The sequence below is a fragment of the Phaethon lepturus genome, unplaced genomic scaffold (genome assembly GCF_000687285.1).
Source record: "Phaethon lepturus isolate BGI_N335 unplaced genomic scaffold, ASM68728v1 scaffold46213, whole genome shotgun sequence".
Classification (NCBI taxonomy): domain Eukaryota; kingdom Metazoa; phylum Chordata; class Aves; order Phaethontiformes; family Phaethontidae; genus Phaethon; species Phaethon lepturus.
The window spans coordinates 1-26,621 of NW_010529213.1; the positions used below are offsets into that span (position 1 = coordinate 1).

The window sequence follows — 26,621 nt, forward strand, 5'->3', positions numbered from 1 at the left end:
AGGACTCGCAGGCTCCCGGGCAGCTGCAGGCAGCTCAGTCACCCTTAGTTTCCTCAGACCCTGTTGCAAAGAGCTTGGGTCACCTTTGGGCATCATAAGCCGATGAATGGCCACATTTTCAAAACAGCCCAGCCCGTCTCATGGGGTGTACAGGGCAGGCTGGAGCGAGTGCCATGAGAGCCGAGACGGACCCTCCGGAAAGCCTGGCCCCGCATTCTCCAGGCAGAGACTGGAGCAGGAAGGAAGGGCCCGAAGGCAACACTCGGCCGCCATCCCTTGTGCCGGCTCGCTGCACTCGCTGGGCATTGGTGCTCCGCTGGAGGTGGGAGGTGGAGCTGCCAAGGGCAGAGGGGGCAATTCCGCTTATGTCTGTTTAAAGAGCACTGTGCGTGTGTGTTTAGGGCCATTTGGAGATAACTGCTGCTCTGGGACATGGGCAGTGAAGTACTCTCAGGCAAGAGCAACTTTCTGAGCTGAGGCCTCACTCTCACCTTCCAGGCTCCCATGCCACACCAAAACCTGGCTCAGCAGAGACTTCTGATCAAAGGGGGGAAAGTCGTGAACGACGACTTCTCTGTGGTGGCTGATGTGTACGTGGAAGATGGAGTGGTGCAGCAAGTGGGACCAAACCTAAACCCTGAGCCACCGACCGGACTCGTCATGCTGGATGCGACCAACAAGCTGGTGATCCCTGGGGGCATCGATACTCATACGCACATGCAGTTCCCTTTTATGGGTAGCACGTCAAAAGACGACTTCTATACAGGAACCAAGGTGGGTGCACATATGTGTCTGTGTGTGCATCTGGGCTTTCTCAGAAAGGGATGTCAGCTCGTTATTTAATATTACTTCCAAACGAGAGAATAGAGTGTGAATCAAGCACAGGCAATTGTTACTGTCCGTTGTCTGGGATGTTGTAATAAGCAGTTGGGGTACTCGGAGGTCCACTTTCAACCAGTATGTTATTTGGGTTCCTTCAGAGATTCTTCTGGCTGCAGTTGGCAAGTGTTAAGTGCAGTCATTTTCCCTGGCTGTCACCATGCAGATGACAGCTTGCATTGGTATATGCAACAAGCTTCATACTTTTCTGAGCAAAGGTTAACTAAAGCAGCAGTTTAACTCCCCAGTGCATTGGGAGCACTTCTGTGGTAATCTGATCTTTCTTCTCTGTCAGCATGGGGGAATGCAAGCTTTTCTTCTGTCATTCACTTTGGATCTTACTGTGTCTCGGTGAAAGTCCAGTTCATATTCACTTTCTAAAAGTATCTAATTTCTCCCAGTTTTACACATGGAGTGGGCTTTTTTCAGCTTTTTAGCTGATCTCATTACATTCCTTGCATTAGCAGTATATCAATTACTATATTAACGGTATTATGCATCACCTCCATACAGTAAAAATACTCGTACAGAGCTCCCTAAAGTTTGTAAGGTGCTTTACTAAGAGCTTTGCTATGCAGGCTGAAATCCTTTGCCCACAGAAGGGACCACATTGCCCTAGTTGGCTTGTCTGTTAGCCAGCATCCTCAGAGAGCCTGTTACATCGTGTCCCTCTCACAGCAGAACTGAGCTTTGCTAAAAAGCAGAAAGCGGTATTGCATCCCTTCTAAAGAAAAGGATTTCACTGATGTGCATTTTTTCTGACGTGCAAAATACTAATTTGCCTCTTTGAAATAATTGAAATAAGTTAAATTCAACTCCATTTAACAAATGGTGTGATGCAGTAACCACACAACTATTAAGAACCTTTCAAGTTTGCCGTCTTGCTTAGATTGACCCTATTCTTTAACAGGAAATTTCATTTCTTGCTTGCCCCATCATGTCATGAGAGTGCGAGTTAGATCGTCTGAGTGGCATAATTGTACATTTCCATACTCGAACAAGGATTTGGCTTTTTTTAATGTTGACCCTAGAGTACTGAAGGGAGGGCTACAAATGACCTGTATGTTATCATTAAATTACTGGTATATTTCTTTCAATAAGTATTTATTCAAACTCAAGATACATTTGCTGGTGTTGCTGCTGTTATTTGAATGGAAATATTGTACACTGGATAATTTTAAGCACTAGAATTGTTTTTCTCAATGAGCACAGAAGTTATAGTAGTTCATTATAATAGACTGTAATTATTCTGCAAAACTTTGACAAAAAATGATTTTGTCCATCGCAGCAGATCTTTCCTGCCATACCAAAATGGCTGCAATGTCAAACATAACATGTCCCTCCAAGGCAAATGTAAGATAAGATGTCAAAGGAAAGCTACAACACTGAATTTCCACCTCCAGAACTGATAGCTGGAAAGGGATTATAAATTTGATCATGGGATTTTTTTTCCCCAAATTAAGTGTCTTCCATAGTTATCTGGTAGAAATGATGGAATCTATTATTGTATGGGTCTAGCAATTGCTGTCTTTTTTAGAAAAATATTTCTTCAAAAAAAATTATAATTACCAAAATGGCTTCCACAAGCAATTTTTTGTCTTCACACTGCTTTTTGTGGTAAATAGAGAGAAAAAAATCAAGTCCACAATGTCTGTTCTGCTTATCTGCAGGTGTCACAAAGTATGTTTCCTGGCTGAATAAAGTGCAGAATTTGATTTCTGAAATACTTAGTTTACATCATTTACAGTACACAAATATATATATATATTATTGTTTTGTCATTTTCTGCAACAATCCTTTATTTCTCTGTGAAGACCATTTTTGTAAGCTAATTATCAATGATGTATTTAGAAATTGGACATCGCAAGAGAAATCAAACAAGTGTGACTTGAAGCCAGAAGATGATTTTGTTTTACAGGAGAAAACATGTAAAAGAAACAGCAATGACTGGCTTTCTCTTAAAACACCTTCTTAAGGTCTAAGAGGTCTCATTCTTAAAGTGCCTCCATTGACTTTAAAGAGAACCAAGATGCAGACTAGCTCAGATGTAGGTGCCTACACTGTGAAATCCCAAAGTAGGGGAGGTAAAATGTGTGCTAACTTGCAAAAAAAAGTAATATCTTTCTGAGGTTTTGAGGGTTTTTTGAGTAACTTCTTGAGGCACTGGACAGGGAAGCTGCAAAACAGAGACTGCGTACACAAAATAGGATGTCCAGATAGTCACTTTGGTGTCTAAAAGAAGAGTCCAGATCAAGCCTAGTGATCAGATGTCAAAAAGTTAGTTATTGTGGACCTTCTTAACCCAGGCCCAAGTGTGGAAAGTGTTCAGAGCTATTTACTGAAGGTCATCATCTGACAAATATTTTGGCAAGAGAATCAGGGAGACAGAGTTTTGTTCCAACTATTGCAAAATATGCTACAATGATTAGCTAAGAGTTACCCATTCAGCTGAATAAATAAAGGCACAGAATACCTCTCTTTACAAAGAGAGGGGAAAAAAGATGTTAGGGGAAAAAAGAGACTTTGAGTGGAGTTGTTGAACCCATAAATTTTTTTTTACTTGAAGTCTATAAATATTCGTTAATTCTAAATCCTGTTTAACAAATAAGAATTCAGTCTGTCTTGTTGAAAAAAAATTGACAGTCTGAACAGCTTCTCTTGGAGAAAAAGTTTTGCTGAATTCATCACAGATTCACAAATGTTTACGTCACTTTCCAAACTTCTTTTTTTGCAAAATATACTGACATATTTACAATTTTGCTTCTGATTGCTAGGTGAAGAGAAAGAAGGAAGAGACTAGTTGATCTAGAAATAGGAAGAGTAATGTAACATGAATTTGAACTGTGTATTTTTTGATCGGAATTGGTTGTACCTGTTGTGCAAAGGGATGTTGTTCAGAGCAATAACAGGGGATTTCTGTGGCTAATTTGGAAGATTGTAACAGTTACAACAAAGGAATTTCTGTATTGGATCAATGTCTGTTAGTCAAGGATCTGGTTTCTGGGAGTGACTAACAAAGATCCTTCAAAGTACAAAAAAAAAGGAAGAATTCAAATGTCCATAAAGGAGAGTAAAAATTATTGGTTAAAAAGCAATTTTTGATCCTCATAACATACATAAAGTCTTTTGTTTGTTTATTTTCTTGTAAATATTTATATGGAGGATGTAAATACCTCATTGTATTTAAAAACCTGCTATGCAGTTTTTCTAAATGATACCTCATCAGTAATAAAAATAATTTTAAAACACTCTAAAAATCCTTTTGGTGTTAGACAAGAATTTGGAGATTTTTACACTCGATTTTCACACTCGATTTTCAACCTGAATCTGTTTTGTTTTTTTTTTTTCATTGTGTATCTGCCTCTTAATACTTTCCTGTCACACAAGCTTGTTTTTTCAACTATGTAGACTCTGATGAAGCATTTCTCAAGTTGATTGTGGTCTTCTGGGTGCTCTTCTTTCTCAGTGATCCCACTGGCTTAAGAAAACCTGCTTAAGAAAACCTACTGATGCATGAATGCTGCAGACTCATCTCCAAATCTTTGATAAGATTTTGTACATGTGCAAAAGCTTCTCCTTCAGTCTGAGAATTTCCCCGTGATTCCCCTGAATATCTGTTTGAGAACATCCTTTTCAAATGAGGTGATATTAATCTCCACAATCATTTTGCAAGTTCAGACTTGACTCGGGGAAACTCTTCAGTGGCTTTTGGCTTTTCAGAGTGTCAAGATTAATTGTTGCACAGGGAATCGGAGAGAGTGGGAGGAATTTTGCATTCTCGCTGATTGCTAAATATTAACTTTCTTCCTTTCAGGCTGCTGTAGCAGGAGGAACCACTATGATCATCGACTTTGCCATCCCTCAGAAAGGCTGTTCTCTTATTGAAGCCTTTGATACATGGAAGAGCTGGGCAGACCCTAAAGTCTGCTGTGATTATGCACTGCATGTGGCAGTTACATGGTGGAGCAACAAGGTAGACACAATAGCTAATTTTCAATTCCATGAATTGGTACTGCACCTGCTTTAAATTAGTGCTCATGTGCTAAATATAGCTTGCTGGCGGTGTAATAGTTTGTAGTTTTGTGTGTGAAAACTACATTTGAAATAGTCCACACCCTTCTAGAACTACATGTATTTGAAAAAATAGAGTCTGCAGATAGCCTATATAATAATACTGCACAAAGTTGAAGTTGTGCAAGACCAAGACCAGGCAGGCCAGAGGGGGAAAGAGGTGTTTGGAAAAAATAAAGAGAGTCTGCAGATAGCCTATATCTTTGGATAATACTGCACAAAGTTGAAGTTGTGCAAGACCAAGACCAGGCAGGCCAGAGGGGGAAAGAGGTGTTTGCATGAATTTTGCCTTTTGTTACTGGAACACTTGATGATCTATGCTTTTTTGTTTTTTTTTTTAATAAGGGTATACATGAAAAAATGGTACTTAATTTTATTTGTAAAGGAAGAGTTCTATTCCTGGGTGACTGCCATAATATCTCCTTAAAAGCAAGCAGGACTGGAGCCAATAATTCCTTGAACATGAGATTATCTAAAAAACCTTTTCGGAATTTACATATGGGAGAACTGTCCTTGTTGTGTGAATATTTGCTAATAGCCTGAAAGCTTTACTGAATAAATTAACTTTTCAGGTGCTTGACATCTGAACCTGACCCATGTTTTACAAGACCACTTTGGATCCTCAGAAAACATGCATCAGTATATAGATATATTAAGTAAATTCAATTTTTAAATATGAGTACTTCCTCTAATTTTTAACTTTTAAACTATATAAACCAAAGCCTTCAGTCTGCAAACACCCCATCTTTGATATTCTGTGCACTAAGCGCTAAATAGACTGACTGCAACTTCTAGCTCAATGCAAAGACACAAAATAAATTCTTCAGTGAAGTTTGAGGAATGTGCATTTGAAAGAGCCTCCGTAGAGAACACTGGAATTGTACTGAAAAATCCAATAAAACCAGGGAGGTATAAATCAATGAAATGTGCTGGTTTATGTTAAGATATCAACTGTTTTTAAAGGCCAGGATTGAAAGAGAGAGAAAGGTCTGATGTTTTGTAGCTGTAAAAGACCTGCCCTTCAAATTAGCTATCATCTCCTCAGGATTTAAAGTATTGATTAAAAACATACATTCTTTACAATGCCTTCCCTTAGTCATAGTAGTTAGTGAAGGAGAAAATAAATGACATGCCTCTATGTTTGTTTCAGACCAGGGCCTTATGTCAAGTATTTATTTGTTTGATAATTCCCTCTCAAGATATGCTCCCATCCCTCCTCTAGATAAGTCCAGATAATTTCCTTGCGTTTATATCAATCTCTTACCTTTCCTGGGCAGATCCAACCAGATTATTAGCGAGAAGATGAAAAATAATGTTTTCCTGTTTGAAAGGAATTCATCCCATGGAAATTGTAATAGCATCTCAGATACACATGAATTACTGTCACCATCATTTTACTGGGAAGGGAGAGCCAAAGTTAGGTAATGGATAGTTTTAGCTAACCAGCTGTACAAGAAAACTTTGGGCTAAAATCTGCATCTTTCTTTCTTTCTTTGGGACATAATGTTTTGCTGGGCTTCACAGAGCCTAGCAGAAGTAGGGAATCCTATCAAGGAGTGCATACAAGAAAAAAAGCAGGCTTGCATCTAGAGTTTTAGAGCTATTTTGTTTGACAACAAAATATTTCAAAAGGCTGTGTGTTGTTTAGAGTCAGGACAAAGCTCTAGGAGATTAGATCTTTTCTGCCACTCTGTTATTTGCTAGAAGCTGAAGCCTATTACAATCCAATTCTGAAAATCAGTTTTGCACAAATCTCCATACTTTATAAGTTGGATACATTGATTGTAGTATTGGACTGTGTATTTTCAACACCAGGAGGTTTATTTGGAATAAAATCCTGCTTCACTATCTTTTACCTTTCTGCATTTCTTGCATTCCTTTTCTGCAATTAGCCTGTGCCTCCAGTATCTGCACCTGCAGTGTTACTGGTTTATATACTTTGAGAATAAATTTGATACAAGAATAGCGTAAATCAGTCTTAAATATGTGCCTTGGGCCGTTTGGACTGAACGTATGTTTGATGTGTGAGTAAAGCCTCAGCCTTCATACTTACAAGTTCTTTATACAAAATTATTGACAGGTAAAATACAATATTGCTGGTTTTTGAAAATTGCTGACTGTCTTTCAGGTGAAGGAAGAAATGAAAAGTCTTGTTCAAAACAAAGGCGTCAACTCCTTCAAGATGTTTATGGCCTATAAAGATCTATACATGGTCAATGATGAGGAGTTATATGCAGCCTTTTCCTGCTGTAAGGAACTTGGAGCAGTTGCTCAAGTCCATGCGGAGAATGGGGAGCTAATTGCACAGGTAGTCATTTGACATTTTGTCCATCAAAGTCAGGAATATAAATAGTCCTATTACCTAAGCACTTCAACAGATGTATTAGTACCATCATTGTACCATCAGAAAAGGCTTTTCCTACCTTATTTTACTTCCAGGCAACTGAAGACAAACATCTTGTCCAAGATCCTAAAGGATGGTTGTGGTGGGCTAAGAAATTGTAACCTAGAGTCCTGGATTCAGGGTAGACAGGAGGCAAATGATCCTGTTACAATGAGAGTTATACTTGCAGTATAATATATACTTGCAATATAATATGTATACTTGACTGACAACGAAAGCAACAGTCAGAGCCTGACCATTGACCAAGTCAAAGGGGGAACACTCGGCCAAGTATTTAGACACCAGGCGTGTGATGCCTAACCCTAGGTCTCTCCAAATATAGTTGGCTCATCTGACAGGGACAAATCCAGAAGTATGGAGAAAGCTTCACTGACTGGGCACAAAAGTTTCAATGTCCCTTTATACGCAGTTAGCCTCACTGCACACTTGCTACTGCTGTCTCAGTGCTGTGTGGAGGCACTGGGAGTATAACTACACTGATGTCTTTGAGTTTCTTCAACTATTCTAGTCAATAGTGTTTTGACTCTGCCCCAGGTTCCATAATGGAAATTAATTTATTGTTAGGTAATCTCAAATCAGCAAAGCATAAGTTCCTCTAATACAGTAGGGATAAAATCTTATGACTCTTAAAACCTTGGAGCCTCATTCAGAGGCTCTGGATGTGTATCTTTGTGCTTAGTAAAGATCTTTCAGGTTTTTTTTCCAATGAGGGGTTAGTACTGTCACCTCAGTTACTGTCTGCGATCATTTAAGAGTACATATTGAGAGAGGGGTAGGGTTTTCAAAAACGGTGATTTATCCCTGCAAGCCAGTGGAGTGTGTTCTCTGAAGTCATTTAGGTATTCTGAGACTTGTGTTTATGGAGAGATACACTGGATTTCAGATAACACAACAATAACTTCTCTTGAAAAAAATCATAACTGCTTTGTTGGTTTTTTTCTCAAACAAGCTGCAGTGGCTGGTTTAGGATCCATTTGTCCAGCAGCATGTTCACAGCACCATGGTTGCACTTTAACTGACTTACATGTTTTTGTGTGGTGTTCAGGGTGCAAAGAAGATGCTGGCAATGGGAATAACTGGCCCTGAGGGGCATGAGCTGTGTCGTCCTGAAGAAGTGGAAGCTGAAGCTACGCAAAGAGCAATTACCATAGCAAATGCTGTAAACTGCCCCCTTTTTGTAGTCCATGTAATGAGTAAATCTGCAGCAAGGGTGATAAGTGATGCACGACGAGAAGGTAAAAGTCATGATTCTTTTTTGCTTGGGCAATGGCATTGGAGGAAGGGTCATGGAAAATCAAACACAGCATCAGTGTCCTACTTGTCACGGGTGCCATAACCCTCAGAACATGGGTGAATTTCTTGGAGTGGGATGTCTAATCTACACTGTGTGTGTGTGTGTTTTGTGGGGCCAAAGGGGAGCTAAGCAGTGTAGAAGAGCAGCTGGGATTGAGACTTTCTCTTCTCCCCAGACCAAACGTTTTTTCCTTCGTACTGTACCTCCAAGGTCAGACTGATGTCCAGGACAGCATTATTTCATTAAAAATGATATGACCGGTCCAACACAATATATGCTCTGCTATTCTCCTCCCTTGAGCTATAGTCTGCAAGCCTTTATCAACTACTTAGATGAGAAATTCTACATCAGAGAGCATACCACGTTTTTTACAGACAGTGCTGTGGGATGACCAGCACTCCTATTCACTGGGCACTTAGAAATCATGGAGATGATGACAGTGTCTGAAAGCCTCGATTCCCTCCAGGGAAGGGTTTCTCAGGTCATGCACTGCAGGGTTCATAAATAATTCTGGTCAGCCAAGGGAGCCTGAGCTTCTTGACCATCTGTTGGGCAGGCTGGAAGCAGCCCAAAGGCTGTAGGGATTCAGGATGTTTTACCTTCTCATCTGTAAGTTCATTCAGAGCAGCCTTGTTGAATGACAGTGCTGTTGAGGAGATATTACATGGGTGGAAGGAGCAGGACAGAAGCCTGTGATTTGGAGGGCTTAAAACTTTGTGGAATAGCTGTCCTCGTTATCTTTTTACATCTCAGTTTATCTGACCTAACATTTCATTGCATACAAACCTCAGTTTCCTTATTTCTTGATTTTAGATAATGCTTACACAGGGGGTGTAGATTATTAATATCAAAATGCAGAGTATGAAAGCTGGATGAAAGTGCAATCAAAGCCAGCATTATATCATTGTGCTAATATATATGGATATGTTTATGTGGAATATGTATTGATTATGACTTCTAGTAAGACTTATCAGTAATTCAAGTTTATGAAAGAATCTACTGGAATATTTTTTACTGGCACATCTTTTGGTACTGTGCTATATTAGATTCCTCCACCAGATGTCAGTGCTGCAGGTAATGTGGATTATATCCATCAGTGTATGGTTATTTGTACATTCACAGGTTTCATGTCAACATTTACTACAAGAAGCTGTAACAACAGTTAAAATACCCAGATTAAAGATGAAACATAAAAGACCTAGGATAGGAGCTGGTGTTTTGTACCACACTATTAAAGTAAAAAAAATTATGCTGATAGTAAATACTGCAAAATATTGTTAGGCATGTGTTTTTGGTAGGACTAGTCTGCAGTGCCAGTTTGATAACTGACCTGATATATGTATACTGCTTTGATGTTGGTACGACTTATACTTACTGTGGTGCAAATTGGATTTCATAGCTTCCTGGATTGAGGCAGTCAGAATCATCAATGCTTGCTTTTGTGCACAGCAATGTATCACATCTCTCCATAATTAATTTCTATTTGCATGGAAGTATACTGTTTCGGAAACAGAAATCTAGGATTGATTAAGAAATTTTTAAAGATAGCTAGTGTACCACAAAGATAGTTACAACAATTACAGTTTTTAATGAGACTGATGTGTATAAATTCTGGCAATTAGAAATTCGTTATTGTTAGTTTCAGTAAAAGTTTCCATTCTTCAATTAAAAGTGGTAATACAAAACAAGGAGTTCCAGAAAAAAAAAATATTCTCAAAGTATTGTATGAATGACATAAATAAAACCCAAATATTTTGCTGAAAGATGTTCAACTTGGACAGGTTAAAACCACTCTAATGTGAAAGCTGTGTAAACTCTTAAATACCAGAAGACTCTCAAGCATTTGAAATATTCAATCTAATGCAGTTTATTAATCTTTTCAATATTATTTCCCCACCTTTTGATGCTGGCTTCCTGCTTTACAACTATAAAATTTTTCATGTTCCTTTCCAACCACTTAGCATGAAGTACAGTGTGTGGGTGCATATTCATCCTTGCCTATGTCAGAGGAAGATTGATATCCCTTCCTATTCCAACACTGACCTCAGAAGGGGGGAGACTGATCTTCAGTGAGCATAATCTATTTTCTGGGTGACAGTGTGATACCAGAGTTGAAGCGTTGCTTCTGAATTCTGCGGGATGGTGATTTTCCTAGTCAAAAATGTAAGTCAGAGCCCAATTCTTCCTTGTCCATCATTTAGCTATACAAGGTGAAAAATAATATTGGAGCTAGAGCCTGAAGGCCTGATACAGTTTGCTGAAGACAGTAGGCATAATTCTGTTGTCTTCAGTGAGCTATGGCTCAGAATTTAAAGGCTAAACGCAGTCATACAGACTGTAAAGGGATACTAGTTCTTATAGTAGAATAAGCAAACTTCAGGGAAATCACATGAGTCTTTCCTTCTTGGCCCCCATGCCAAAGCCCACCATCTATGTCTGCTCTGATCTCCAGCAACACCAGTCACCAAAGGAAGTCTCCAAATTGTAGCAGCATGTTTTTCATGTACATTAGTAACAGCTACAGTGCTGCTGAATATTCAACAGGAAATCCAAGATTTACACCTTGTGACTGTGTTGGAGAGGGACAGGTTGACTCGTTCCCCCATCCTGTTCTTTTCTTGGGCCCTACCAGCCTGTTTGCCAAAAGCAATGGTTCACCAGTTCTCCACTTGAGAGGGTCAAAGACAGCACCTCTCTACCTCTCTGTGAGAACTGTTCTTGCTCATCTCAGCAGGCTGTTTCTTCATCCCTGTGCAAAACATGATCTTGAATCTTGCTAGAACAGGTAAAGGAACTGTCTGCTTCCACAGAAGGGCAGTCTGTGTGCATGACAGTCTCATTCCCTCGAGTGGAAAGACAAAGAGGATCCTCTTCCTGCTATTGTGTAAATTCCTGCTATTGCTCCCTACAATGAGAAGACAAGGCTGTAGAGTGCTGGTGTCAGGCAGTGCAGCTCCCTCTCCTTGTTAGGACTACCTGATATAAACTTACTGGGGAAAACTAATGAGGCCCTGTCACCCATTCCTTCGGCCAGTAACACGTATGGGGAAGCAAGGCTAATAAAATGTGATTTAGGGATATATGGTTTATACTACCTCCCATGTAAAAATACTTTCATTCTAAGTGTACTAAAGGCTAGAGATCATGTCCCTTTGCCCATTTAACTGTGCTGTTACAGCTGAGGAGGTAAGACTTTCTAGTGCAGATCAGAACTAGAAAGCAGAATCTTACTAAAAAGTCAATTTTTTGAAAAGGTTTCTCCTTTTTAAAAAAAGTGCATACAAAAATATGTACTTGATAGAGATTACAAGAAGCTTGCTTATACTTAGAAAGTTGGTACCTCCTACCATCAGTCTCGGGCCAGGTCTGCTCTTACTGAGAGGAAGGGCATATCCATAGCTGTGGGTATACAGACTCTCAAGCTGATTCTGAGCACAGGAGTGAACTAAAAATACCAACTTTTTTGCTGGCTCATGCAGGACAGCTAACTATGCCTGACTCAATAAACCCTGCCTTGCAGTTCTGCTTCTTCTCACTCACAGCTGGTCAGTGAGTATCTTTGCCCCGTATGACCTTATCTTAAGTGCTTCTGAAACTTTTACTAGAATAAGCACACAGGGACCAGTTTTTCAAGCCTGTAAATGTTAGTTACTGTTTCTCAAAATTATAGCTGTTTTTGAATTCTGATAGGTGGTAAAATAAATTGCAATTGCATGTTCTTCTTTGTTATAATGTTATTTATGTGAAAATAGCTCTTGCCAGTTTGGGCATCTGATGAAGTGACCAAATCCACAGCTATTTCCTAGCAGCTTGGAGATGTCAGAAAGACCAAACAGCAGAATGCTTTCTGCTTACTGTTTTTATTGAACGCAGGAAAACATAACAAATGGAAAGACCTGATTTTTTACCGCATTACTCCACTTCCATGCGTATAGGCAGAAGCCAATTGAGCTAGAAGAGCTGTAATGCAGAATTTTTCTGTTATTTGGATTAAAGCAGAATCTTGATATTATTGTACCCTTCAGTCTGACTACTCATGATCCAAATGAAATGCAAGAAATTGCACAGTCAGCAGAAGTGTCCAGATGTAGTCTGTTGAAGCTTGTACTCCTTCCCACTCATGGGAACAAGGGGAGCTGCTCAGGTCAAATTCGGACTACAGAAATACTGTCATGAGCTATGGTACATGAGTTAGAATCAACTCAGCATTATACAACTGTGAGCTTGGGGACTTCTTTTCAGTTTTATGTTGTGAAACATAAAAAAGATAAGAAAATTATTTGTGGAAACTAAACATTTACCCCTTACTACCATTTTAACTTTTATCTTTTATAGCCATGTCCTCATGATTCATAGTTAAGGTTTACTTAGGATGGAAGTTTCTTCAGCTTGTTTAGATGCAGTAGGAAAGATGCACATCACACCACATTTCCCCCTCCCCCCCTTCCTGCTGACTTTGCTCATGAAAAGTCTGTCAAAAGCCTAATAGGTAAATATAGGAGATTGGTTATATATGCAGGACTTTTTCTGTATATATCTAGGTTTGTGGCAGCCTGCCCTCAAATACTGTGTTTGGAGTTGCCCAGGGAAGGCCAAGATCCCCCTGACTCCTGCAGCTGCCCTGAATTAAGAAAAGACTAATCTGACTCAAACCTCCTCATTCACTGAGTGATCACATCACTTCCATGGATGGCCTCATATTCAGTGCTTTAAGTTTTGAAAATAAGAGGCAAAAACCAGTAAGTAACTGCTTAAGTCATGATTTCAAGTCCAAAAAATGGTGGCGGTCTCCCTCTGAGCCCAAGTGTAAATCTATAGTGTATGTAGATAAGTGGGACTGGGAGCTTAAAATGCTCCAAGCCAAACTGTAAGTGTAAGACAAGCACATTCAGCATATCAGGGCATGCTGAGGTGGTTATAGCAAATTAATAATTCTAATAGGGAGTCTTTAGGTCATAGAAGAAGTTTTACTATGTAGTACTTGGAGTAAATGTACAGTACAGTAATGTTGGAGCAGGTCTTGAAACCTTGTAGAAATAAGTGTAGAACTATGGGGTTTAAATGGTGTGAGGCCTTTTTGCAAGGCTAGCACAGGAGATTTAAGGAATGGCACTACTGCGGTGGGAAACATATTTTGAAAAGAATTGAGCTCCTCAGTAGCCAGCTGTGCTAGTGTCGCAATTAGAGTCCAGTAGCTCACAGAAGTACCAGTACCTAATGTAGAGAGCGAAATCTGCAAAGGTTTTCTTTGTTGATGTCCAACAGTACCGTGAATGTATGACCTACACGCAGAAAGCCAGAGAAAGGTCACTGTCTTATATCACCAAGCAGTTACCCTTGCTGGGGAAATGCACTGACAGTTCTAATAAAAATTGTGCCCGGAGAGAAATCTGGGATCCACAGCCAGATACCCGCTGTCTGTAGGGAGCAGGGAGGAAGCTCTTGCTGGGATCCAGCAGAGGTTGCCTTTAACCAGCACCAAGCAGCCTATGAGTGGGTATGTGAGGTCCCAGCTCGCTCTGGTTCTTTGGTGACCATCACAGTCAGGGGCATTACCACCTGTCACCTACAGAACTGCAAAGTGGCTAGACCACCTCCTCAGGGAGTGAAACATCTCGTTTCATCTCCCATCTTGTTCTGATGAGTTTCAAACCCATGTTTCCTAGGAGGAAAAAGTAGTTAAAATATGTTAGCTCTACCCAAAGGCTAACAGCCAGTCTGGGTTGGTGTCCTCTTCTGAGGAATCTATAATACTGTGCAACAAAGAATTAAAGATTAAAATTTGAGAGTTAACTTTTTTAATTAAATTATACTTTTTTATTTGGGAAGTGTTTTTACACTCTTTAAATTTATGTCTGGTGCCATATTGTTCTTCCTGGAACAATTATAGCCTGACAATTAAAAGTACCACCTTGCAGTCTGTATGCTGTATATATTAATTTACATTGTTACATAGTCAATAATTTCAGAGCACAAAACAGGTGCTACCAAGAAATATATGGATCTTGAACATAATTAATAGAAGTGAGGACTGTTTTCCTTTTGAAATCTCAATCACATGCCTGGTAAACAACATGTAAACCCCATTATAATATATCTGTCAACAATTTAATTAAAAAACTTGCCCAAGCAGTGCTCTTATGAGGAAATATATTGGGAGATTACCAGCAGAATATTCAGAACAGAGATGCTGTGTTATAGCTTAGTTTATTATGTCCTTCCATATGTTGGTGTTTAATTTGAAACACTCATTCAAATTTAAATCCATTGCCACCAAAAAGATCCGGAACAGAGAAGAATACAAGGTATGCATTTTTATGTTGTTTGACGATGATACTATTGCTTTACATTTTTCAGGAAAGGTGGTTTATGGGGAGCCTATTGCTGCTAGTCTTGGCACCGATGGCACCAACTACTGGCATAAAGACTGGGCTCATGCTGCAGCATATGTCATGGGACCTCCGCTGAGACCAGATCCATCTACTCCTGGTTTCCTCATGAACTTACTGGCCAAGTAAGCAGATGAACAAACAGTGACAGCTGATGCCCAAATACACAGCAAATTCTGTCTGGAGTATATAGTAACAGGATGATGCCTTGGAGATTTTCTAAGTACAGAATGTTATATTATCAGGAAGGAGAAATGGAAGGTGAAACCATAGATGAAAAACATGTTTTGTTACAGAAATTAGAAAGTGTTCAGATTTTGTTTCTCTGAACTCTTGTGGCCTTCTGTCCCCATCTGTTTTTAATCAATAAGCCTTGCCTTGCTAATACTGTAGCAAAAATTGCAACATGACCAGGGGGACAGACAGCAAGGCTGGTGGGAAATGTGTAAAAAGTGGGTCATGGCTAGGGGTTTTGTTGTCAACTGCCTTTTCACTTGAAATTTGGATGCTGCATAAAAACTAAGCCTGCAGACTTGTGAAGGTAGGTATAAGTTGTCCACTTCATAACATCTCCTTCAAAAGGAAGTAGGAACAGAAGTATCCTTCAGATATCTGCAGTTAACAAAGATACCTGGTTTTGCTGGTATTTAATTACCAATAAATCTTAACTCCACGAAAGGGTTGAATTTGACTGAAGAGTCCGTGAAAGTATGCCTGAAAACTGGCTTATGGTTGTGCAGATCTGTAGTAATTTCACAGGGTTTATGGAGTGACACAGTCTACAATTGCCCTAAGTGAGGATGGAACCAAGCCCCTTGCTCTGGGCAGAGTGGGACAGTCCTTCACTTGTGGGACACCTTTGATGTATCCAAAGTAAAAGTGTTATTTTTACTGCTTGTTTTTTTCTGAGGGGTTTCTGAAGAGGAAACCTCTTCACAGGGAAACTGACTGTTACTGTGGAGCTACTCTTGGAGGATGGGACTGAAGATATCCAGGCAGGGTATATCAACTTTTCATTGCAGGATGGATGGCTGGATCTACTCAGCCTTGCAACAGATTTTCCTATGTGGCACGGTCTGGTACATGCTCTGATTCATAACGAACTTTGTTGCTCCATAGTGATGACCTGTCTGTGACAGGGACTGACAATTGCACCTTTGACGTATGCCAGAAAGCTCTGGGGAAGGATGACTTCACAAAAATCCCTAATGGAGTGAATGGTGTGGAAGACAGGATGTCAGTCATATGGGAAAAAGGCGTTGTAAGTATATCAAGATGTCTGAACATGGAGGTAATTGATTTCTCCAACAAAATATAAACTCTCAGCAGTTATCAACTCTCCAGTTTCATCAAGTGTATGTATCACAGGATAGCTCAGCTCCTTTGATAAAATACCATAACAAGGTCCTTATTAACTCTCACTTTATGGTCCTGGGAGATTAGAAGAGGATTCTTAGTACTTAAAATATAGCACTAGAGAACCATTTCCATCATTTAGCAGCAAAGCACTGCTGTTGTTTCAGTGGTAGTGCACAGTACATTTAGTTGCAGCATTTTTTTCAACAGATGAAAGGAAAGTAAAAGGAAAGAGGTGCCCACAGTTTTGACTTAGTCAGTTCTGTGTTTTTTCCTCTTCGATCTCTCTCAAACTTAGCCATTGGAGGAGCTTCCACACTGGGTGTGGGCCTGTCAACTTCTGATTTGTGTTTTCAGCCATAGGAAGCACACTAGAGATAAGAAATGCTTCTGTAATGTATGGCTCAGTCCTGTGATATGATGAGATGAGCACCTTGAGGTCCCATTGACTTCAGACTCTCAGTGCCAACACAAGAATGCTCAGTGCTTCTCACGACAATGCCCGTCAGGCTCTAAACAAATATAAATATGAAAGCTAGTGGCCAGCCTTTTTGGATATGGGGTAGTCTGATGAGGGGGGGAGGTAAGGCAATCTGGTAAGGGGTCTGCTGCTTACTGGGTGTTATGATTGCTCTGGCTAGTTCCAGAGGGTCTAGTTCAACTTTCTAATTAATGTTCTTTTGCAGTAGTGAAGTCTTGTTGATAATGCACTGCAAAGCATATTTGTTTGTCACAGTAGAATTATCTACCTCACACACTTGGTAAGGATGTGGTTCAGAATCTCTCTTATTTATCTGTATTTGGGATTCAGCTCCAGCTGGCATGTACAAGGCAGACTTCTGCCTATATTCACCTGTGGCATAGCTCTAATGGGATTATTTACGGTGTAAACTGGAACATAATCTAGCTTGTTGTTAGTATGAAAGCAAGACATCAATATGTACATCAGTGCTGCTTTTGAACAGTGTGTGCTGTTGGGCAAGATATTTTTTCAACAGGCTCTACTTGATCTCAAACATTTACTAAACAGTACCATCCTCTGTGTTACTGCTGAAGAGATTTGCAAATCACCTTTCCTATATTACACATTGTTCCTTGCCTCTCTTTTGTCATCTTCTAGGCTTTCCTTAATACTGTCTTACCATTTTCCAAAACCTAAATACTTGAGAGATGTCTCCTGAGAAAACTGCTGAGCAGGACTACAGATTCAAAGCCAGATACAAAATTTTATTTCAGTTGGGTTGGGACTGATGCACAGAGAGTTTGGCTTTAAAGTTGTCTTTTTTTCCCCTTGCTGTGGGATAAAGTAAGATAAAGTTATTGTATTCAGTGAATGTACACTGCAGTATGTACATCTGAGACAAAGAGTTATTTTTATTTCTTTTAAACTCTTCAGTATGGCATTAAAAAAAATGATGTGATGTTGGCAGAGAGCTGTCACTCATCCTAGCCTTTTCAACAACAGGAACATTTTTTTCATTCATTGTTTAAAAAAGTAATGAGTTTGCTTTTGTGCACTCTTCTCCAGTACAGTGGCAAAATGGATGAAAACAGATTTGTAGCTGTTACCAGCACAAATGCAGCAAAAATCTTTAACATTTACCCAAAGAAAGGGAGAATTGCTGTGGGTTCTGATGCTGACATCGTAATTTGGGATCCCAAAGCTACAAGGTATGTACGGGTAGTTATTTCCTCCCATCCAGCCTCTCTGCAGAAAAAAATTACCTCAAAGCCTCTGTACAGCAATAAGCCTTCGGGGCAAGGTTATGGTGTTTTTCAACAGCACTTCATGTGAATTATTTACAGGTTATTTGTCTCCTATAATAGTGTATGTAAGCAGAGATCTTTGATTTCTAGATGGATTTAAAAGAATTCTCCTAGATTGCTGACCAAGTGCAAAAATTACAAGGTCTGTACATTATGCTACCAGGGCTTGGTATCCTAAGAGTGAAAATAACCACTTTGGGATCTTAGAGTAACTCTGTTAAGTGCTGGAGTATGTTTAGCTTCCCTCCACTGCAAAGAGCAGGGAGACAAGCCTGTGTTCTTGCAGGATGACCCATTACAAGCTTGTGTTTTGAACTTACAGCTACTTCAAACATACTCAAAGGTGGTCAGGATGGGTGGTGAAAGTGTGGGGTCTTGCCCTCCTAATGTCTTCTCCCTAGCTGATAGAGCAAATATAGTGGTAGAGCCAGGAGTGAGCTTAGTTCTGAAGCTCAAGCTGTGCTTGCTTAATGCTTGCCACAGCATTAAAGGTGTGCTGATGTCTCACCCTGGATGACTTGATCCCATGGTACATTTTTGCTACAAAGGGCAGGCAGTGTCTTTCTAGGAGCCTCAACTCATACAGCATTTTGTGCATTACAGCTGATTCCTGTTTTCAGGTGTATTCAACACCATCAGCTAGCTCCATACTCAGGCCACTATAAATACCTCAATAACGGTATGTCCTGCATCTTGCTCTGGCTCTTGTGCTCATCCTGGTCTTGTTTAAACTGCCTGGAAATGGTCTGGCAGCCAGCTGTCACAGAGCCAGCTCACCTGGGGAGTTGTCTTTCTCAGCTGAGGTACCTATGGGCTGTGTGAGTGCATTTCACTGTTCAGCTGCTGAGCAGGTTAGCTTAAATCTGCAGGCACTTTAATACAGAGTCTTACATCTGACCACATCCAGCCCTGCGCACAGCGGCAGCAGCAGGTCAGGAGGTGTGCTGGGCTGGTGCTTTTGTCTTGGGCTCAGCTCTAGTGAGCACTGTGAGCCTACAACTGTGCTGAAGGCACACACTGACCCTCCTTGAAATCCCTTCATCAGTGTTATCCAAGTAAATCCATAGAAAATAGCAATCACTAACCCTAGATGAACTTTGTGGGGTGTTGGACATGATGACAGTATGGCCAGCTTTCACCAAGGCTATCACAGTGTTTAGTGTTTCTAACGCCTGAGCTGTTGTAATTCAGATGGAATTAGATTTTCAACCTTTGTTGTTTAAGAGTTGAAAGCTCCCCTCATGGTAGAGGAAAGTTCTGAAGCATAACTGGGCAAATTTGATTTTGGAACCAAATGGAGGAAAAAAAGCCCTAATCCTAGATTTACCTTACACACAAAAAATCTGTGTTTTTAATTTTTGATAATACAATTCTCACTCATTTCAGTGTATTAATGACTGCCAAAAACATGTGACAATGAGAGGAAAAACATTCCATGTTTTAAGCTGCAAAGCTTGAGGACATGGAGGTTGCTATTCAGAAGTCCCGCAAAAAAATTGGCAGCACCAGCAAAAGAAGTTTCAGGAATGTCAGCCCCAATAAACACAGATGCCTGACCAGTGCTGGATCAGAGAGATTTTCATGTGCATTATGCCTTCTGGCATGTTGAGCAAGCATATTTTGAGATACTAGCTATGAGCTATTTCAGGACAGTGGAGCTATGAACTCTGATTAAAAAAAAACCTGAAGGATTCTTTTCTGAGTTCACTTCTGCTCTGCCTGGGGACAAATGAATTTAGAAGGATAGCAGAGTTCTGACATTGTTCTCAAGGTGCTTTGTCAGTTCCTGTAATTATTTATCCTTTTGCCTCCCTAACATTCCTTCTGCCTCCCTTCCCTCTCTCCTGAGTGCTCTATTTGCCTTTTTGTCCACTGCGCTGTGAAGGTGCAGTTTTTCTTCAAATATTTTTTCAAACATTAAACTGTATTTTCTTACTGAGCAAACTGATTTTAAGTTCAGCCAGTACTTTTTTCCTGATCTGGTACTGTTCCCATTGTTTATCCCTTTGGCTTTGCTGGGAACAAGCCCCTCTGTAGGTACAATTGTGTGAACTACATGAGTAAGTACAAATAAATCTCACTAGTGCTTGTCTATTCATTTCACTATAAATCCTGAAGAGGGCACAAAAAGCCCAGCAGAAAAAAGGAGTCTAGCTATTAGACTTCAGCCGTTTAAAATATTACACTAGGTGCAGCCTCATGTGCTTTGTTTACTCTGGGGAGTGATTTTCAATTTCACAATAGGCTTGTTTCTCTTTCTTGTTAAGTCCTTCCTCTTTTGATCATGATTTTTTTTCTTTGTAAACCTAAATCTTGTAAGAGGAAAAGGCAGTTTTCCAGATCTGATTTGATGCTGTGTTGCTGTAGTCTTAAAATACTGGCTGATACTAGCCTAAAGAGTTAGACAATTGATGAAGTATTGCTGTGAAGAACTGGTATTATCACAATCTGTCAGAGGAAGTCTATAGGGAAGATTCTGAAGTCGTTCTGAAAGGTAGTGAAGCTCTTCAAAATACAGAAACTTATATCCCTACAAAATCAGCTGCATTTCACCTCCCACATCATTGTACAATAGCAGTATGTTGTATGCTATCTGGACATTCAGGATTTTCTCTTTCTAGGTTGCAAAAAGCTAGTGAATTCAACGTGACAACTCTGCAAGCTGGGAGAAATTGCAATTCAAGGTTCTACTTCCAGCACTCTGCCACTTTAGCTGAGGCTTTCCTTCTACAGGTCAGCTTTGTTGGCCTATTTCTGTAGCATTTTCTGGTAGTTTCTGCAAAAGATATTATATGAACAGTTGTCAGATTTGCTACTGTATTTAAAAGCTTCTAAATACTGTTTTTAGCAGGTCTGCATGAAAGTAAGCATTATTGTGAAGAACACATTAAATGTATAAATTACTTAGAAACTACATTAGAAAAGATGGATTGTGAGTTCTGCCAGGGTAGGTCTGTTTCTTAGCTTCCTTATACTCATTGCATATTCATTAAAGAACACACAAATACCAGAGGGACCTGTTGGTTTATTGCAGCCATGTGCTACCAAACATCTTCTTGCAGGCAACACCCTCAGCATCCCAAGTACAGCCTGTGCACATAGGATTGTTTTGTGAGAAGCCCTTGGAAAAATGCATGTAGGCAGCAAATGTGTGCTCACCGTACCATCTTATTGTAATCTGTGCTTTGATCAAGAATGTTCACTGACTTCTTTCAGCTGCATACAAATAATATGACAGCGCCAAGTCTGTGAAAAAAAACCAACTGTAACGACTGTTCCAGAAGGAGAGGCCAGAGTAAGCAAAGAAAAGGGAATGTCACTTGTCAGCAAGTCAGTGTCCTCTATAGCTGATGCCTTTAGCTATTTGAAAGCAAGCAAGAATATGAAATCTCTAGGGCATGTTTTAGAAATGCTCAGAAAGGAATCTAAACACTGCAGTACCCAATTCAGACTGTGGAAAGAGCTGAGCATCCCTTGTGAAGGAGGGGCAGAAGGTGCTAAAGATCTCGTAAGAGACATTCAGCTCCTGGCAGATGTTAGGGCTCAATAAACTCACCGTAGCCTGTCAGAGCCTTGCAAATAAAGCCCTGGATGAGGCCCCAAAGGCAAGATCAAATACCCATAGGGATAAAAACCCTATCTCTAACGGAGTTTAGCTTTCTAAGTCCAGCAACTTCATTATAGCAATACGCAGTCTAGGAAGCCTCACCCACCAGTTTTTTTCCACTCACTAAATATAGCCTAAAAGTTAGCTACTTTTGAGTGCAGGGGCAGAACTGGCTGTGCAGGTAGCAATCTCTCACCCCATCCTCCTTGGGCTCTGCTGGAGTGGCCCACTTTGTCAGGCCCAGTGTGTGCCCCACGTGTGCCCATGGAGCTGGGCTCGACCCTGAGCACAGCAGTGATGGCTGCAGCCCCAGCGCGCAGCTTCTGGAGTGGGGTCTCTCATTAGCAGGGAATGCAGGAGTCCTGAGGTGAGGAGAGGGTGGAAGAGGACATGTTACTCTGTAATGTACCTGCTATGACGTGACTAGGGTAGAGGTGGTTTCTAGCCCCTGTTTCCAATGTTGTTTATGTATGTTAGGGGAAACAGTCACTGGATGCAAATCAGTGAGAAGTCAGAGTGCCCCAGTCTGCTGGCATATGTTCCCTCAATGCCTTTGTTTGCCTGTAGATATGTTCATGGATAAATCTTTTGAATTTGTTAGAACCAAAATCTGCAGCCTGTGTCTGTCTCATTTGTAGTCAAGTCTTCAGCCTCAGAGGCTTAAGTAGGGACAAGTTACAACATTTAAGCGCTTTTTGCCAAGCAACTGCCTGTAATTTTTCATAACATGAGAGAGGATAAAACCAAGATGTTAGCAGATTATTAGAATAAATAATGCTGCAACTGTCTTACTCTTTCGATGAACGAGCATAATTTTGAATACTGAGTATATGGATAACTGCACCTAGACACAATGAGGCAAAATGAAATAATGTGGCATACAAATATGTCTCCATAGGACAAGTATGTTCTGGCATTTTCAATAGCCCTGTATTCTTTTGCACAAGTGCAAGCATGTGCATGCATGAATGTACAGTAATTCACTATAATCAGAATTCCTGTCAAAGGCCTGTTATCTCAAATTAAGGGGACATGGAGAAAAGCACAATAGGCATAAATTAAAATACAGGAAATTCCATTTAAACATAAGAAATAACTTTTTTTTTGCTGTGAGGGTGATCAAACACTGGCACAGGTTGCCCAAAAGAGATTGTGGAATCTCCATCTTTGGAGGTACTTAAAACCTGATTGGACACAGCCCTGAGAAACCTGCTTTTGCTGACTCTGATCAGAGCAGAGGATGTGGAATAGATGATCTCCAGAGATGCTTTCCAACCTCAGTGACTGTGGTTCTGTGAACTATAACAAAATAAGCCTCTGAGATAGCATGAGGTATGTTTCCCTAGTAATTTGCTGTCTTGCAAAATGTCAGCTGCTCGCTTTAGAGAACTGAATCTTAGAAATGTTACCAAAAAAATTAAATCTTTCTTATTTTTTCCTTGTATAACCTTGTCTTTTTCTCCCTGGTAATCAATTCCAGATCTTCTTTAGTGATTGAATAGACTAATTTGTATCTTCCTCTCTTTTTATGCTTTTCTGCAAGCTTAATTTCTCATTACTGCTCCCCTCCTGCCCATTATACAGTTTGATAATTTTCACTTCCATCCCATATCAGCTTGGAGAGATTGATAGGATCAGACTGATGGTATTGTTGACAAATGCATTACTTACCATAATCAGAAAAATAATTTTGTTGTCATTCTCTACCCATCTTAAAGTGATGAATTTTAGGAGATATGATTGCATGAAATAAAGATGCCATCCCTCAGATAAGTCACTTAGACTTGGAGCTCCCAAACGTTAACTTCCTACCTCTTCTTGCATCTGTTATTTTATCCACAAATCCCCTCACTTCCTATGGCTACTCAAAGGCAATGCTTATTTAAAGATATTTTTTAAGAGGCTAGGAATACAAATTTATGAATAGTTGCCTGCATATGTTTGCATGTGCAGTTATTGCAATTCCTTAATATGAAATAGCTATGGGGTTTTTAATCCACATTTATAGGTTTATAGCCAGCATTTTTGCACATAGATTTAAAGACTTTCTTCTTTTTCCTCCCTTTTTTACCCCTCCTTTGCTTCTCTTTTTAGTAAAACTGTCTCTTTAACAAAGTTCAATGTAATTATCATTATAAATGAGTGGTGGCTTAGGACAGCACAGAAAGGTGAACAACCTTTTTATTTTTTTCTAGATTTTAGAAAAGCAGGTTAACAATATGGAGAGTTCAAAGGCATCTGAAAGTGATGTGAAGAGGCAACTCACAAAGGCTGATACTATCTTCAGCAAACTGGCATTTTTCACCTACCCCCAGCTCTGAAAAGCTTAGAGATACTGCACTGTAAGCACTGAGAGAAGTTGCTTACAGCTCAAATACTCACTCTTACATAATTTGTTTTTTTACGGCAGCTGTCAACGAAGCAGTTGTTTTCTCAACAATGGACCCGAGTCATTTTAGCTGCCTTTATTACTATGTTTTAAAATCTTTAATTAAGTAACTACAAAATAGGTGTCCTTCCTTTTCTGAGATGTTGAGCAGCTATTCTTGCCTAAGGGCTGCCAAGTACAAATTCCTTCATATTCCTGTACCTGGAATTTTTTAAGAAAACTGTGTGAGGTATGCATCCAGTTTCCACTGAAAATAATTAAATTCTTCATTTTCTTATGCCCACCTTAAAAAATAAAGAAGCGATAATCCTTACAGCAGTCAAAGCTCAGGTTCTAGACCTTACTCTAGTCCAACAGATCCACCTTCACTGGGCTGATGTAGCTTCATGTCCTGTGCGTTAAATCACTCTAATGTCTAATGGTTTCCCTTCATCCAGTTTCCCCTCCTGCTTGACTATAACTCAGTATTTCAGGCTCTGACTGAGGCGTAGACATGTTTATGACGCTCCTGGGTTGGGTTTGACTTGAAATGAAAACTAGTACCTCTAACTCCTTAACAAAGCTTCAGGGCATAACTTCTGAGCTGACCACCTGTACAGTCTTGAATTTCACCCTATAGCTTGCTGCATTAGTCTAATCTGATGCTCTTTTCTAAATTTCAAACCTCAGCTTGTAGTTTATTTAGACATAAATAGACATATTCTAGGAGTGGCTGTAATGCCCTTTCTCATGGGATTACTAGTCACTGAATCCTCACACAGTCAGACAAAAATCTGGTAATTGCTCTTAGACTAAAATAATTGCTATTTGACTGTAAATGAGCTGGACAGAAGCACTGGGTTGGAAAAAAGACAGTTTCAGAATCATGTCTTCCTCTTTGGTACTAGAGAAATGTCAATTTTTACATTGATAGCTTAATACCTCTTTGCAAAACAGGTGTGTCAAAAGCAGCTGAATGAATTGCATGGAAACACTGGTGTAAGTAGGAACAAAACAGGGCCTGATGTCTTTGCAGAATCCTCTTTGTAGAGGAGAATGTTCTTTTAAATGTTGAAGTAATCATTCTGATCTCAGTCTCCATTTGAGAAAGGGTTGCCTGAAAGAAGAGCCACTGTAATTTATAACCAGAATTAAAGAATTCTACAAATTTTATTAAAAAAATCTAACACAGGTTTTTGAAGCCTGGAGTGAGAATCTGCTCTCATATTGAGTAATCCCTTATGTCAGGCATCACTTAGGATGCTGGAGACAGCTGTTACGTTATACTTCACTGCAGTGGCAGACTTGGTTTCTTGGATTATAAGTAGGTTACAGCCTTTCTTGCCATCAGCTGAGTGGTCAATAGTGGTCAGACATTCAGAGCAAACATTGGAATTTTGCTAAGATTCCCAGCAAGCTGCCTGCTACTGAAATGGCTGATACAGCAGTAAACAGTCCGTTGCATAAGGTTGCTGAGTTGTGAGCTTCAGACCCAAGCATACCATCTATTTCTTTTTTAATTAGTTTCTTACTTGCTACCTGAAACTTTCACTGACATTGATAATGTCAAAGGGTTAAATCACAGACGAATTTTGGTGATCTCCATCAGGGACAGTGTGCTTCACCTTCAGAAAGGGCAGCGTGATCTAAGGCTGGTTTCAACAGAATAGTTGTAAATGAGTTCTATACAAGTTTGTTGTTGAGACAAGCTCTGGGAAATGTGTTTTGTCATATTGTAAGGTTTAGCTGTACAAATGGGTATTACTTTTAAATATGCTAACTGCTATTCATTTTGTATCTTTTTATGAAGGACATACTTACTTCTGAGATGTGTTTACCTCTAGTGATACTGCTCTATCACATTTAAACAGCTCACATGTTGAGTTGAAGGATCTTGCTTATTTTTCTGCTCGTTTGCTCAAATTATGTTTTCCATTTTTCTTTTTGTGTCCCAAATTTGTTGTGCAAATAGATAATGATGATGTATACCCACAGAATGCTAAAGATAGTTGTATTACAGTTGTTCGTTCTTACTGTTCTAGCAATTGGACCCATAAGGGTAATGCAATAAGCTAGAGGAATATGTTCATAAACTCTTTGTGGGGCTATTATAACACCCATGGATAAAGCTGTTCGACAGTACTCATAGGACCGGTAAATACAAGAGAGGTCTGACTTCGATTGCTTTTCCACTGTGAATCTACAAGACGATGCTGATGCTGGTGAGCAGACATGCATAAGTTTTCTGTTCAAGGTGTGCTGCTTAAGGAAAAGTTTATATTCCCATGGGCAGATTGGTCATAGAGAGTATTTCTATGTAAACAGCCTTTGAAAAGTCAGTTGCCACTGAGATTTAAATGTAGCCCTTAGTAGAACCAGTTTCGCTTAGTTCAACAGAATGATATGAAAGGAAATTGCAGACAACACCAAGTTGGGCAGGAGTGTTGATCGGCTTGAGGGTGGGAGGGCTCTGCAGAGGGATCTGG

At 39.9% G+C, this 26,621-nt stretch overlaps 1 protein-coding gene across 1 annotated transcript; it reads left to right on the forward strand.

The window, feature by feature from the left end:
- Positions 1-381: 381 nt before the first annotated feature.
- DPYS (dihydropyrimidinase) lies at positions 382-20,893 on the forward strand (the record flags this gene model as incomplete). The annotated part of the gene is made up of 8 exons (XM_010283868.1): positions 382-774; positions 4,694-4,852; positions 7,079-7,258; positions 8,400-8,589; positions 15,006-15,162; positions 16,157-16,298; positions 17,922-18,064; positions 20,782-20,893. Coding segments are annotated over exons 1-8 (1,353 nt in total), but the record flags the coding sequence as incomplete, so codon positions are not given.
- Positions 20,894-26,621: the final 5,728 nt, after the last annotated feature.